At 46.9% G+C, this 16,169-nt stretch overlaps 1 protein-coding gene across 2 annotated transcripts in view; it reads left to right on the top strand.

Moving 5' to 3' along the window:
• CHST11 (carbohydrate sulfotransferase 11) overlaps positions 1-16,169 on the top strand; it is a 311,298-nt gene that overhangs the window by 137,245 nt on the left and 157,884 nt on the right. For both annotated transcript variants that reach the window (NM_001258082.1, XM_015152630.3), the window contains 1 exon segment: positions 13,393-13,478. In NM_001258082.1, coding sequence (NP_001245011.1) covers positions 13,393-13,478 — 86 coding nt within the window.

A 16,169-nucleotide genomic window follows, 5' to 3' on the forward strand; every position in this document is an offset into this window, starting at 1 on the left:
TGTACTACCATGCCCAGCTAATTTTTGTATTTTCATAGAGACAGGGCTTCACCACGTTGACCAGGCTGGTTTTGAACCATCAAGCCAGTTAGTGGCGGCCACCAGCCAACCTGCTCACCAGCAGCCTCTGGGCTCCGCCTCAGGGTGTTGCTCCGTGTCCCAGCAAAACAGCTTAAAAAGCAAAACCGCAGCCAGGAGTTGGACAGATACCTGAACACCGTGTTCATAGCAGCATGAGTCACGGTGGCCAGAAGTTGGAAGCAACCCTAATGCCCATCAGTGGATGAATGGATAGTGGTATGTATGATGGGATATTATTCAGAATAACAATATGTCAGAATAAGGAAATTCTTATACATCCTACAATGTGGATGGACTTAAAAGACATTACGCTAAGTGAAAAAAGCCAGACACAGAAGGACAGACAGTGTATGATCCCACTTGCGTGAAGTACTTAGAATATTCTAATTCAGCTGGGTTTGGTGGCTCACATCTGTAATCCCAGCACTTTGGGAGGCCGAGGTGGGTGGATTGCTTGAGTCCAGGAATTCAAGGCAAGCATGGGCAACATGGTGAAACCCATCAAGGCAAGCCTGGGCAACATGGCAAAACCCATCTCTATAAAAAATTAAAAAATTAGCCAGGGATGGTGGCCTGTGTCTGTAGTCCCAGCTACTCTGAAGGCTGAGGTGGGAGGATTGCTTGAGACTGGAAGGCAGAGGTTGCAGTGAGCCAAGATTGTACCACTGCACTCCAGCCTGGGTGACACAGCAAGACCTTGTCTCAAAAAAAAAAAAAAAAAGAATATTCAAATTCATAGAGACAGGAACTCGAATGGGGGTTACCATGGACAAGAGAGACGGGAATGGGGAGTTGTTATTACAAAGTGATGTACAGTTGGTGACAGTTGCACACGAATGTGAATGTACTTAATGGCACTGACTTGGACACCTGAAAGTGGTCAAAATGGCAAATTTTATGTTATGTGTATTTTATTACAGTTAACAAAAAAGCAAAACTGCAGTTGTATTATTTCTTGCCTCGAAGAACTGATTCAAGGGTTCTAGTTTGACTACAGAATCAGATGAATGCTTTCTCGGTTTGGCCTCAAATCCTTGTCTGGATGACTTAAAGTTCCCAGCACTTTGGGAGGCTGAGGCAGGCGGATCACCTGAGGTCAGGAGTTCAAGACCAGCCTAGTCCACATGGTGAAACCCCGTCTCTATGAAAATACAAAAATTAGGTGGGCGTGTGGCACATGCCTGTAATCCCAGCTACTCGGGAGGCTGAGGCAGGAGAATTGCTTGAAACCAGGAGGAGGAGGCTGCAGTGAGCCAAGATGGTGCCACTGCACTATAGCCTGGGCGGCAAAGCAAGACTCTGTCTCAAAAATAAATAAATAAATACATAAAGATGCCTTACCCTCGCTGGCCCATCCCTTGGCTATTAGGTGCCACATGACCCTTATAAGTACCTATGCCCAGGCCCCTGGCCTCATTGGCCCCACCTCGTACCAGTTTCTCCCTCTGCTCTTCTCCAGATGGCCTGCACGTGCGCTCTCTATGTGTGCACCTGTTCCCCATGTCTGGCTGGTCCAGCGTCCCCAGACCCTTCCAAGATACAAATCCCCTGGGGTGCTCATCAAGCTTGAAGCTTCCCAGGCCCCTCTGTGGGAGAATCTGATTCAAAAGGGCTGGGAATATATGTTTTTTAAATAAGTACCTCGGATGACTCTTATCAGGAAAGTTTAGAAGACCTTGGACTGGGGTGACTGTATTTCAAAATGGTTTAGTTTCCTGTCTTTTGGGAAAGGCACTTCCATTCATTCATTTATTCATTCAGCCCTGAATTTAGGCCCCTTTTAGGAACTGAGGATATTGTGGTAGACAAGACAGTCCAAGTCCTTTTGCTCATGAAACTTAGGGTCTCGTGGTGGCAATAAATAGACAACAGCCAATAAAGCATTTAAGATAGAAAGACAGGAGGGAATCAATGCCTTGAAGAAGAATATAGCAGGCGGGGCACGGCGGCTTATACCTGTAATCCCAGCACTTTGGGAGGCTGAGGCGGGCAGATCACTTGAAGCCAGGAGTTTGAGACCAGCCTGGCCAACATGGTGAAACCCTGTCTACTAAAAATGCCAAAAATTAGCTGGGCGTGGTGGCACACGCCTGTAATCCCAGCTACTTGGGAGGCTGAGGCATGAGAATCGCTCAAACATGGGAGTTGGAAGTTGCAGTGAGCCAATATCACACCACTTTACTCTAGCCTGGGCGACAGAACAAGACCCTGTCTTTAAAAAAAAAAAGAATACAGCAAAGAAGGGGAGGGACAGGAGAGAAATGAGGCCACGGGAGACAGTGTGTCCAGGGAAGCTCTCTCTGGGGACCTGATGATGCGGTCGGAGAGCAGAGTAAAGAAGAGAGCAGTTATTGGTGTTGGGAGAGGGGCTCCAGGCCGACAGAGCAATGAGTGCAAAGGCCCTGAGGCTCATGCTTGGTTTTTTGGAGAAAGAGCAAGATGACCACTATGGCAGAGGAGGAGGGGCAGAGGCAGGTGGGGCTATATCATGGGGGGCCTCTGGGCCATGGAAAGACTTTGGATTTTGTTCTAAGATGGTGGCAGGTCTTTGGAGCAGGAAGGCTGTTGTGATCTGATTTACGTTTTTAGAAGATTATTCTGGCCGCTGGTAGAGAATAGAGTAGGGAAGCCAAGGTGGCAACAGGGAGACCAGTTAAGAGGTTTTTGTCATAGCCCAAGGGGAAGGCGATGATGGCTTGTACCAGGGTGGTGAGGACAGAGACATGCTGATGGGTGGGGCATAGCAGACAGAAAAAAGAATTTAAGAATAATTCCTCGCTGTTTGGTCTTCACAGCTAGGGCATGGTGGTGGCATCCACTGTGATGGTGAACATTGTAGGAGGGAAATTTTAACTGTGGAAGCCAGGAGTTCTCTTTATCAATGTTTAACATATTCCATTCATAAGCACCCTCAAATTGAACTTAAAGGAAGAGTCAAGTCAAGGCCACAGGTCCTACAACAGGGCTGGAAAGCACACCTGTGGGACCTCTGGCCTTGGCTTGACTCTTTCCAGATATCTGAGTCAGGCGTTTTCAAACCATGCACCATGACCCATTGGTGTGTTGTAAAATGGGTTTAGTGAGTTGTGATTAGTACTTTATAAAAGAACAATAGGAAATGTTAGTTCGTCACACATAGTAAGGATAGTACTTCTAAAATAAAACTTGTCTTGGTTTTCTATATATATTTATATGTAAATCACGTGCAAAAGGAGAAAGGGATGAGGCCAGGAATCAGGAGGTCTTCATTTTAGCTGCAACTCGGCCTATAGCCAGCAGTGTGTCCTTGAACAGATCACCTTCTATCCTGCACGTCCATTTCTTGACCTGTAAAATGGGCCTAGGGATGTGGTAGTTTAATCTTTTAATACCTGGCACCTCCTCCCCTCCCCTCCCCTGCCATCTCCTCTCCTCTCTTCCCCTTCTCTCCTCCCTTCCCCTTCTCTCCCTTACTGTCCCTTTCTCTCTTCTCCCTTCTCATCTCTCATGCTCTCAGTGGGTGGACAGCATACCCCACTGGCCAGGAAGATTACGTTTGAGCTTTGTGTCTTAATCTGTTCAGGGTGCTATAACAAAATACCATGAACTGGGTGGCTTATACAGAACAGAAATGTATTTCTCACAGTTCTGGAGGCTGGGAAGCCCAAGACCAAAGCATTGGTAGATTTGGTGTCTGGTGAGGCCCTGCTTTCTGGTTCATAGGTAGTCCCTTCTTGCTGTGTCCTCACATGGTGGAGGGGGTAAGTGGTCTTTTTAGGGGCTTCTTTTATAAGGTCACTAATCCCATTTATGAGGTCTCTACCCCCCATGACCAAATCACCTTCCAAAGGCCCCACCCTCTAAAATGATTATCTTGGGGGTTAGTATTTTGGGGGGACAAAAACATCCAGATTATAGCACTTTGTGTCCTGCCATTTCTTTTGCTCAGTCAGAATCAGTTTTGAGGATACTTTCCCTAACCAAATAGATTCATTCTCTTTCCTTGTGTGCAAGTCATTGGACCAGGTGGTCTCTGAAGAGCTCTTTTTGTCTTAGATGTGCCTGATGGTGCACTAACCCGTCAGGCTGACAACAGATTTGTACTTGGACAGGGATCTTGTACTTTCAGAAGTAGGCATGCGCTCTGGGCATATGTCTGCAGATCGGCCAGAATTCTCTAAAAGAGGGAATGGGTTGGCTGCTGGGGCCATCGGTTTGGGGGACTCCATTTGGTGGCCCAGTTCTTCTCCTGGCTGGTAAATATTTTAATGTATACAGTATATTCTTCAAAGCTGAGTATAAGAGCCCCCACTGGAAGGCTTCCATGTCAGTAAATCTCACGGCTCTTAGATGAAGCTGCATCTTTTCCCAAGCTATACTAAGCACATTCACGTAATTCTTAGATTTACACCCTTGACTCTCATCTGCCAAGTTTAATTCACTTTAGTTCTACAACCACCTTCTACAGGCTGGGCGTCGGGAGGGGCTCTTGCTTGGAGGAGCTGGAGTAGGAGAGACCGACGTGGGAATGGCTATGATATAGGTTCAGATTATTCTCTAATCAAATCAACCCCAAATCCCTCAGTATTCTTCAGTGAATTTGCTTATAGGGTCTCCAGTAAGGAGAAAGAGATTTGGGAATGGTTTTAAAGGCTCTGAATTGTCCCTGTGGGAGGGACTGGGTGAGGGGAGGAATGGGAAGTTGGAAAACTTAAGTTTGATAATGGCATGGATGACAGGTTAGGCCGAACCCTATTTTCACCTCACTGTTTCACGGCTCCTGGAAAGTCACTTGTGAATACAAGTGTGCTGAATGTTTTGTAAAGCTCCTGAAGGTCTGATTGGTGGGAGAATACTGGGTCAACATTTGGGATTGCCTATTTGCTTGGTCTCTATCAGTCCCCAACATCTATAAGCTGTGACATGTCCCATTTCCCAGGAGTGGGGGAAAGCATGCAGGTGTGTGGGTTTGAATCCCAACTCTGCCATTCACTAGCTATGTCACTGGGTCAGTTCTTAACTTCTTTGAGCCTCAGCTTCCTTGTCTGTAAAATGGGTGTGATACCACCTCCCTCCTGGCTTGGCCATAAGTAATAGAGAGAGACGGTAATAAAGGCTCATGTTGACTGGGTACTTGGAGAGTTCATTTAAGGCACATCACAGCACCATAACAGTATATCATATTAATTTTTCTTTTTGATTTAACTACTTTGGCTAAGAAGGTAATTAAAACACTTTGAGGAAGCATTGGCACTTTGAGAAGAATTTGTCAGGAGAGCACATGCTAACTCCTTTTCTTTGTTCGTTTGCTGTAGGTAAGTGATTTGGTCTGATACCCTTTAGTAGAGTACCTTTGGTTAAAGCCTCAGATCACTTGTTCTGTTGTTTTTATTCATTTGACACAAACGTACCGAGTACCTGCTGTGCACGGAGCACTTAGGCCGTGGACATGTCGAGAGGGGCAAACCTGGCAGGCGAGGGGCTTGGCTAGGCCCAGGGGTGATCTCCAGCCCTGCTGTGGGACCTCTGGCCATTCTGTCCCCACACTGGGCCCAGTATTTTCCTCTGCAAATGAGCAGGAGTGACCAGATGAGGGCTAAGAAACCCTCAGACTCCAAATATGAGTTTGGATTCAAAGAGCTACAGGATCCTTGTAATAAAATGAAATCTCACGGAGACAGAGGTTCTTGGGTATTTTTAAATCTCAGAGTGGATTAGCTTCAGATGTAGTTTTCGGGAGGACTTACTGGCTTCTGTTTACCTCTCATATTTATGAGAACGGTTTAGGATTGAACCAAGTCTAAGCCAAACTGTGATGTAGAAGCCTTCGGGCTTCAGTACTCTCCCCCCTCTTCTCCCCGCTCTCCCCCTTTTATTTTGCTTTTTCTTCTCTTGCCTCCAGTTCTGGTATTCCTTCCAGAAAGCGACTCAAACAGTGCGCTTGGGTTCTAGTGTTAGAAGGGAGTTCCTTCCTTTGCATTTAAAAGGAGAGTAGGGCTTGAGGAGGTGGCTCAGGCCTGTAATCCCAGCACTCTGGGAGACCAAGGTGGGAGGATTGCTTGAATGCAGGAGTTCGAGACCGGCCTGGGCAACATGGCAAAACTGTTTCCACAAAACAATTGCAAAAATTATCTGGGCATAGTGGCATATGCCTGTAGTCCCAGGCACTGGGGAGGCTGAGGTGGGAAGATCACTTGAGCCTGGGAGATAGAGGTTGAGATTGGGCTACTGCCCTCCTGCGTGGGTGACAGAGTGAGACCCTGTCTCAAAAAATTAAAAAATAAAATGAAAGGAGAGTGTTGGCAGTGCTGAACTCAAAGTAATGTAAGTCATTGCTAAGGAGAGCTTCAAGGTGCCTCTGTTAGGGGTCAGATTCTTCCCACTCTGAGGTCCCCTAACTCTGAGTTCCTCCTGGGAGAGCTTCAGGTTGCAGCTGGGTTACTGAGTCAAGGAGTTTGTCCTAAAAGCTACCCGTGTGGCCCACGCCCCACTGAGCTACAGACTACCAGCTCTGCTTCTGTGTAAGGTTTTTTCTTGGAGGGGATGTCACTATTTCTGTGTTATTATTGCAAAATGATAAAAGCCTCACTAGCAGGGGTTTTAAAACGCTGGTGGATTGTAAACCGGGTAGAGATTGTTCTCACAGCCAGGTGTGGCTTTTCCGTTCCCTGCCTCTCCTGGCCTCAGATTCTTTCCTCCCACGCTGATTACTGTTTCACTGCTCCCCACCCACCGCTCCTTCCACCCTGACTCCCCAAACCTGAGCAATTCTAGGGCTTGTTTAACCCATGGTTCTACCATGGTTAACTTCCGCCACCCTGTGCTTGGAAGTTAGGAGGTTAGAGTTAGAGCCAGCTCTCCACGGGCTGCTCTCAGCAGACTGGGAATGGAGGGTCCACTTGAAAACAACGTGCTCTTCATTATAATGAAACACACACAAGCGGCTCGAGTTTAATTTTAGCTTCATTTATGTATCGTGGGAGATGTGGAACTGTTCCTGGGTCCAAGAAATCATACTGTAATTTGAGCTAATTAGATTCTTAGCGATCACATGGTTGAACCTCTTCACCTGACCAAAGAGAAAACGGAGGCCCAGGGAGACCTTGTTCAAAGTGAGGATCTTAGTTTGGTGGCAGAGCTAGGGGTGGGATCCAGCTCTGTGGCTTTCCACGTGGACAGTTTTTGAGTGCCATGGACCAGGCTAGTTTACGTGTTCACTTCATTCCCACCACCACCCTATGATACAGGCATTATTAACCGCGTTACATAGCTGAGTTTCAGAGATTAGGAAGTTGACCCAACGTCCCAAGGCTAGTTAATGGGTAAAACCAGGACTTGAATCCAATTCTGGTTGAACCTGCTTCTTCCAAAGGGTTTTGCTGGGTGAGCAACTCATCTTGGTTTACCTGGAACTTACTTGGTTTTAGCACTCATTTCATCACAGTGAGCTCAGAAGAGGATGAGGGAGAGCTGGGAGACTCAGTGTCCTTTGAGGGCTGACTTTGGGTCCCCCGGCTGCAAAACAGAATTGCCTGTCCTTGCAGGAGCAGCTCCCGCTGAGGGAGCTGGGCATTGCTCACCCTTCTAACTTGATGAGGTTGAATCAGACACTGTTCTGTCTTGACGGATAGGCTGGGGCACACTGCTAGGGCTCCAGCATGAATTTGTGCATTTGGAAAAAACATTTCTGCAAGTGCATTGCTGTCCTGCACTCTCCGAGTGTGGAGCAGATGAATCATGCCCAGCCTGTTAGCAAGTCAGATTTGGAAAGCGTCCGAAGTCAACCGAGTATTAGAGTTGTTTTGCCAGCAGAAGGAGCAGAGACCCATCTGGACTTGGGTGATTTAGTACAGCAGTGCTTCATTTTGAAATGTTGAGGGAAGTGACAGCCCAAAAATGGTAGGAGTTGTAAGGGTAAAAGCATCTTTTACTGCCTTTCGAGACAGCACGGTGAAGAGCACCAGTGCTAGAAATAAACAGACATGGGTTGTCAATTAGATACTTGCCCTTGCTGCTTGCTGGCTGTGTGATCTTGGACAAGTTACTTAACCTCTCTGGGCTTCAGTTTTCTCAAGTGCAAAATGGGAGTAGATGACATCATTATTACATCTAACTTAAAGGGGTTTTATCAGGATTCAATGAAACAATGTGAGAAAAGGGCTGAGCATTGTGTCAGGCATCAGATACATGGTACATTCCCACTACGTGATAGTTTATTTTGTAAGATACGACTTCTGGCCCTGGCTCTGCTGCTAGCTACACTGGGCACTTCGGGCAAGCGTGTAAGGTCTCTGAGTTTCTTCTGTAAATCGAGGGGATTGGCCTATACTCGAATCCCTTGGAATTCTAAATGTCTTTGGTTTTAGGACATGCATGAGATGCAAGTTCCTACCTAGGGTCCTGCAGTATTTCAGTTCTATGTCTTCAGACCTGAATTAACAATCCAGCAGCTCTCTTGCATTCCAGCAGCACTGAGAGGGTCACAGGGAGTCGCCCAGAGAACTAGGTGGGCTTGATTCCTTTGTCCTGAGCCAGCTCTCCACGGGCTGCTCTCAGTTAGCAGACTGGGAATGGAGTGTCCACTTGAAAACAACGTGCTCTTCATTATAATGAAACACACACAAGCGGCTTGAGTTTAATTTTAGCTTCATTTATGTATCGTAGGAGATGTGGAACTGTTCCTGGGTCCAAGAAATCATACTGTAAATTGAGCTAATTAGGTTGTTTAAAAAAAAAAAAACCTTTAATCCCATTGATTTGAGTTTAGAGAGGAGAAAACAAGTGTTGTGGCTAAATAAAACTCCCAGTGGGCGGGGTGGACAGCAGAAGGCTGCCGTTAAATGTCCTGGGGGCCTCAGGGATTTCTTTTACGGGGCTTTTGATCATCAGACCTTTCATTTTTCAAAGGAAAAAAAAAAATAACTGTAGCCTAATACTACTGGCAGTTTTCTCCATAAATAGCAAGAACTAAACCTCTCTGATGCTCTTAAAGGAAGTGTTAAATCCTCTATCATTCATCAACTTTTTGAGTACCTACTACATGCCAGGCACTACAGCGACAACATGAATAGGTTAGAGAGAGGCTCTATCCCCCAAACCCAGTGCCTGGCGAGTTGCCCCGCACATCGTAGGTGCGTGATAAAAACTTGTCGAATGAATGAGTGTAATAAAACCATTAATTAATAGTTTGCCATCACAGCATTTCAATGAATCCTATTACATTTTGACTTGTCCTAGAAGTGGCCAGCCAAGCAGGTCTCAGGCCTGGAGGAGACTATGGAGATGTTTGACTTACCTGTCAGTGAAGAGGTGACCCAGTGTGGCAGCTGAGACCATGGGCTGTCTAAGGCAGAATCCCATCTCCACCTCTTTCTAGTCATGAGACCTGGGCAAGTTACCTAACCCTGCTGTGCCCCGGTATTCTCATCAGTGAAGTGAGGACGGTAGTAGTACCCGCGCCGTGGGACTGTTGTGGGGATTAAATGTGTGAACTGCTTGGTGAAGCATTGATGCCCTCTGAACGTTAGCTGCCACCGTCTGGGCCTTGGTTACTCAAACTTCCCTAACACCACTTGTAAGATACATGTGGGGTGAATATACTCGTGTGCATAATTGCTGGTCCTTCCTTTGCATCCCAGGCAACAGAGTAGGTCCTCATTGTTACCATTTGCATATGACTAGCCCAGAAGTCATTTGTGGCCCCTGGAAACCGAAAGCCCCTGTGGTCTAAACCTGAGAGGGTACAGTGGGGCTTAACTTCTAGGGAGGGTCCGAACCTTCACGCAACATCAGCAGTAGGAGATGGTCCACAGCTCTTACTGTAGATGCTACAGTGTCTTCTGAGGTAGATGGAGCCCGGTGGTGTGGAAATTGTTTATTCTATAATTGGATGCTCAAGAATCAGAAAGCATAAAGAGTATAATTTGTACGTGTCTTCCCCATGGTGGGGAAGTCTTATTAAAATGCAGATTCCTGGGCCTTCACTTCCATCTGCCCTTCCTTCTGATTCAACAACTCTGGGAGGAAGCCCAAGAATGTGCCCAGAAATCTGCTTTTTTAACAAGCAATATGATGGGCAAAGTAAGTAGAGCGCGCATTGAGAAACTCTAGTTTTTGGAACGTGACATGGAGGATTTGGGGAACTTTATCTTTTCTTCACTCTCCTTCTCTTCCTTCCACAGATCACTGGGCTCCTCCTGAGTCGTCCGGCTCCTTCTTTCCTCTTGAGGGGAGATAAAGTGCTGGCCCAAGCCTCCCACCCTGGTGGGCGGGGCGGGCCTTGACTCAGTGGTCTGTATCCTCGTGGCCGGCTGGCCTAGCTGAGTTGGGAGGTGACCCTTGGCTCACAGGTTAGGCAGCGCCTGTCAGTCTCGAGGCTCAGCTTGGCTCCTTTCCACTGACATGGCCTTGACCTTGGCCAAGTGCCTGCAATAAAGGGAGGCGCCGAGGGGTTAACTGTAAAATGCAGGTACTTCCTTCCCCGTGGGAAGGATCCCACTGCACCGACTGCCTGGTGCACAGTGAGCACTCCAGAAACGGTGGGGTTGTTATCATTCCCATAAAAGGCACACAAGGCCCCTTTGGCTTTTGTGGTCTGGGGAGCCAAGGCCGGTTCCCATGGCACCTAGTGAAGTCACGGGCAGGGCTGATGGCTGTAGGCAAATAACCCAAGGCTCAGGCCCCACACGGTCAAAGCATTTTAAAGACCTCGTATTAGAAAAATAAACCAATTAAATAATACTGCCCCCCATAAAAGCAGACTTTTAATGGATTCCATGGTAGGTTTTTCACCGCGGCGGTCCCGGAGCCATGGGCCTCGATGAGCCTGTCTGCCGCCATAGGGAGAATTTAATCTTGCCCGGCGTGGGCATAATTTTACGAGTTTTATGGCTGTTTTTACTTCTCCGAAGTGTTGCTATGTCATTGTGCACCAAGGGCAACTTGCGTGCATTTAACAGTTTACCTCCTTTTTGGTGGAAATGAAAGATGAAGTCATAAATTAAAGAAAAACAACATAGAATTTTTTTTTTCCCTCTTCTTGGGGCAACTGGAGGAACAAAGAACCACTGTTTCTCTGTACAGCCTGATCGAATTCTAATGGCTTTAATGTATTGACGCTTGCCTGTGACTCTGCCCTCCGCAGGGAAGACTGTGGGCATGTAGCTATGTTTGGAGCTTGTACTACTGACCCTGAGAAGACCTGGAGCGGTTCTCTAGGGCAGGGGTTGGTAAACTCTAGCCCAAGGGCCGAAGCTGGCCCACTGCCCATTTTTGTTCATTGGTGGAAAAAACTCGAAAGAAGAATAATATTTTCTGACACATGAAAATTAGATGACATTTTCCCAGATTTCCGTGTTCATCAGTGAGGTTTTGTTGGCGCCTGGCCACACCCATTCATTTCGGTATCTTTCGGTAAGGCTTTCACACCATGATGGTCCTGCGGAAGAGTTATGACAGAGGCTGCAGGGTGCAAAGCCTAAATACTGTCTGGTCCCTTACAGAAAATTCTGCTGACCCCTGCCCTAGGAAGTCAAGAAAAGGAAAGAGAAAACATGGCATCTTGTTTCTGGGCATTGATGATGGACTTGCGGAGTTTCCATGTGGCTCAAAGTGGCAAGTCGACAGAGGCTCACCTGAGCAGCAGTTGTTCCTCCGGAGACCTTCCAGATGTCATCAGCTGCTTGTGGATGACTCTCCTCCCTTTCCCGGCCTCAGATTAACTTCTGAGCAGAGGTCCCTGGGCTTACCCCTGCAGCCAGCCCTCCCAGTCATTTGAGCTGTACCCTGCTTGAGGTCTGGTTTCTCCTCATCAGGCCCCTTGATAGCCACGAATAGAGAAGTTCCTGCCTTCCTCCCAAGGGGATCTTAAATAGCTTCTGAAATTTGTCACCTACACTTTTAAACTCTGGCTTTTTGCCAGGCACACTTTTAAGCATTTTGCACATAGTAGTTACTCCTTTAATCTTCACATCCAACCCAGGAAGTTAGATGCCTCTCATTCCCATTTTACAGACAAAGAAGCAGAGGCACAGAGAGGTTAGGTAGTTTCCCTAAGGTCACACAGCCGGTAGTAGTAGAGCCAGTATTCAAACCCAGGCTGTCTGTTCCAGGGAATGTCCTGCTCTCCATTTGCTGCCTCTGTGGAGCAGGTGAGTTCTTTAGGCTTATGGAAGAATCTAGTTTTCCTTTTTTCACTCATGCCATTGTTGCACCTTGAACCATAAGAAAACTGCCTATGGTATACTTGAGCAGAAAGCCCCACTTATTCTTCCCCCATCTCTCTTTTTTTCTCTCTCCTTCCTTCCCTTCTTCCTTCCCTCCCTTCTTCCCTCCTTCCTCCTTCTCTGCTTCCTTTTTTCCTTTCCTCTTTCCTTTCCTTCCTCTTTTCCTCTCTCTTTCTTCCCTTCCTTTGCTTCCTCCCCTCCCTTTCCTTCTCTTTTCCTCCTTCCCTCTTTCTTTCTCTCCCTCTCTACTGCTCTCTTTCCTTCCCTCCTACCTTCCTTTTTTCCTTCCTTCCTTCCCTCTCTCCCCATTTCGTCCCTCCCTTCCTCCTTCCTCCTCCCACCAACAAATAATGATCAAGCCCATGACTATGCTTTACACAATGCATGAGGGGCTGCACAGAGTGAACAAGAAAAATGAAAAGGAAAGAATTCATTGCCATTTAAAAAGAGCTCTTGGTGGCTTCAATGTGGGTGGGTTTTGAGGAGTTCACTTAATTCCTCCTCTTTTATTAATTGTAAGTACCATCTCTGTCTGGACCCATAAACTCTTGTCTTTTCTGCTTCATGCTGATATTTTCACTAAAAATAACATAATTTAGGAGAGGCTTTGGGGAGGCTGGGCCTCTGACCTATCCAGTGGGAGGAGCCTCCTGGGGAAGGACCTGCCCGTTCTCAGAAGCCCAGCTTCCAGGGACTAGGAATAAAAGGTCATTGACTGTTGCTGGAGAAGTCTGTGGAATCTTAAAATGTGTTACCAAGCCTGGTGCTGGGTAGAACTTGCTGTCTTTGAAGCAGCCATTATGTTATCTTTTGTAAGTGGTTTCATTTCAATGAGTTTTAGATGCCTGTCTTGTTTTCTTAAAACACTTGCTGGGGAGACTTTTTAGCATGATTTAGATCCTTCTGGATGTGGAGATGCCTGAATGTTGGGAAGACAGACAGCAGCTGTGCTGTTGGAGAAGGGACAGCGTGGAAATCTTCCTTTGCTAGAAGCTGGTTTTCTCTTTCTTTCCTGCCTGTTTCTTCTTCCCTCCTCTGTGCCTTTTTCTTTGTCAGACAACAAATCTTTATTGCTCATTTCTGATGAGCCTTCACTTTCTTTCCTCAGTCATGCGGAGGAATCCCTTTGGTGTGGACATCTGCTGCCGGAAGGGGTCCCGAAGCCCCCTGCAGGAACTCTACAACCCAATCCAGGTAAGCTTCAAGTACTCTGTCAGCATGTGAACTTTTTTTTTTTTTTTTTTTTTGGTGGGGATGGATACTAAAAACTCCAAAATTATGGTCTTTGGGGGATTTAAAACTTCCTTTCACAGCCCAGCATTTTACCTTCAGTGGTTGCTTTCTTCGTCACCCTTGTTCTATGTAGCATCTCTGAAAATTTCTAGCAGGGGATGTTTAGAATTAAAGAAATGCCTAGGCTCAGTGCTAAGTGTTCAGACCTGCCCAGGGTTTGAACTCCTGAGATGAATACAGTCTTAAGTCCGAGCAATGGGACTCGGAAATTAAAGGGCCTGTGAGGCTGTGCAGTCTTCTCGTTGGTATCCCCAAAGGAAGAGTTGCACATTGACACCCACTCCCACATCCCACATATTAAAGCCCAGTGATGCCCCACCTCACTGTGCCAGTTTGGCAAACTCCCTTGTGAGCAGGGGCCTTTTGCTAAGTGACTGCCTCAGTAAATCTAACTTGTTAGTTTAATGAGGTAGCAAACGTGGCCTCTGTGCCATCAATTATGAAAAGAGCTCCTCTTTGAGCAAAAAAAAATCCAACCAAGGAAAAGTGTCTTCTGTGGAAAGCTAGTGCAAAGTTAGGAGGCCTGGTTGCCATGGCAACAGCCTCAGTGGCGTGTGTGGGTCCTGATGTGGAGACTCTGGGACTGATCCTTTCGTAGGAACATTAATTACTTGATGCCCAGAACTGGTGAGTGAACAACTAGCAGCAGCATCAGTGGACATTCGATAGCTGTAGAGAAAGAGGGAAAAATGTACTGCTTTGGCTACAGTCTCTGACTAAATTTAATACTTCTTTGGACCAAGGTACCTGGTGGAAGAAGATAATGCATGGGCCTCAAAGGTGTCGAATTTTTAGGACTCTTGCAAAGGGATGCACTCGAGAACTACCTGGTGCCCCCGACCACCCTTCCCAATCTCTCACCTCCACTCCCTTCTGGAAAAATAGACTCCTGAGTTTATGCATCATGGGTGGCCTAATTAGGTTAACTCATGCCCTGTCTTGAGGTGTGACTTGGCCAGATTAGTCCATTAATTGCCACATCAGTATTGCCTGAGGCTTGCTGTACTGGGTTCTGTGGTGACTCAGTGGGGAATTTGATAGTTGGGTTCCCTTTGGTGCCCCAAAAACTCTGCATATGCTAGGCAGGTCTCCCAGCCTGTCCACACACATTCTGTCCTAAGGAAGAGGCAGAACTGTGTTTCAACAAAGGATGGGATTTCTGGTAACCCATGTTGAAAACAACACAGGCTCCTCAGATGCAAACCATTCCCATCTTTTTGTTGATATCCTCTGTTCTCAGAGCATTTTCTCCTTCAATACAAAACTGCTGAAACACTGCTGCAAATTTTATGGGTAACATATGGTGTCATGGGAAAAGCTATTTCTGAAGTCACCGCCCCTGTGGATGGAAGGTTCATGGACTGCGTCTGTCCTATTCACTGTTGGCTCCCCAGTACCTAACACAGGGCTCTCAAATACTTGTGATTCAAAACATGAAAGTCCAGGTTCAAATCCTGACTTCATCTCTAACTAATTGTGCAACCCTGAATATATGATGAGTTCTCTTTAGAGGTCAGTTTTCCTACCTAAAGCTCTCCCCGGAATGTTGGGAGGATGAAATAATTCTGATGTGTCAGGGGCTCTGTCGGTATGATTTGTCATTTTTGTGGTCCAGAGGATGGCTTCCATATCAGAAGCCTTGACTTAGGAGTGAGACCTAGGGTTCAAAGCCTAATTTCATCATTTCTTAGCTATATGACTGTGGGGTGTTTTCTTAACCTCTCTGAGATTTCTTTCTTTGATTTATAATGTGGCATGAATAATACCTGCCTTGCAGTGTTGCATGTAGTGATGTGTCTGGCTTGGAGCTTCCTGTAGAGTTTGTGCCTTCAGGGGTTGATTCACTCCTTTTTCTCATTCATTTCTTCATGTGCTGTTACATGTGCCTAGGAACATATAGCTTAGTAGCTTAGCAGCTTAGCACTAGGCGCTGGGCACAAAAGGGTGGAGAGGGTGTGTGCTTAGCCTTTTGTGGCTGGTAACTCTGGGCTCAGGGTTGAGGGGAATGAGTTGACTGGCAAGGCAGACCCTGCTTGGTCCCATTGTAAACCAGTCAGAGAAGAGATGCCCGTCCTGGGTAGAGGCCCGCTCTTCCTTCCGGTAGTGTTCTGAGCATTGTCTGGATAACAGGCGTATTGAGCAGTAGCCTGGTACTTAGGAGGGAAGCTAGGGCTGGAGAGCAGCTCCGGGAGGCATTGGGGAGGGCATAGGTGGGTGAGTCACTGTCCTCCCTTAAGGACGTCTTGGGCAAGTTGTCTGGCCCCATTAGCCAGCAACCAGGGAAATGTAGCTGCAGGAAAATCACCTCGTTTCCTCGGGATGTTTTTTCTTAGGCTGGTTTCCTTTACAAGCTGCAATTATGTTCCATCCCACGCAAGTTCAGTAAGTGGCACTTTTCAGAGAAACTGTCTTGGTGATCATTTGGGCCAGGGAGTTGAGGAGAGAAGGGAGTGAGAGCTTCTATTGAGTTGGTTTTGTGTCCATGAGCCATTTACAAACTTTGCACCTGATTGGGCTCTGTGGCAGTTTCTTGTATTTCCCTACCAGCCAAGCTGTTGAAGCTGCTGAGCCCGGAATGATGTTATCACTGAG

Source organism: Macaca mulatta, chromosome 11 (genome assembly GCF_049350105.2).
Source record: "Macaca mulatta isolate MMU2019108-1 chromosome 11, T2T-MMU8v2.0, whole genome shotgun sequence".
NCBI lineage: Eukaryota > Metazoa > Chordata > Mammalia > Primates > Cercopithecidae > Macaca > Macaca mulatta.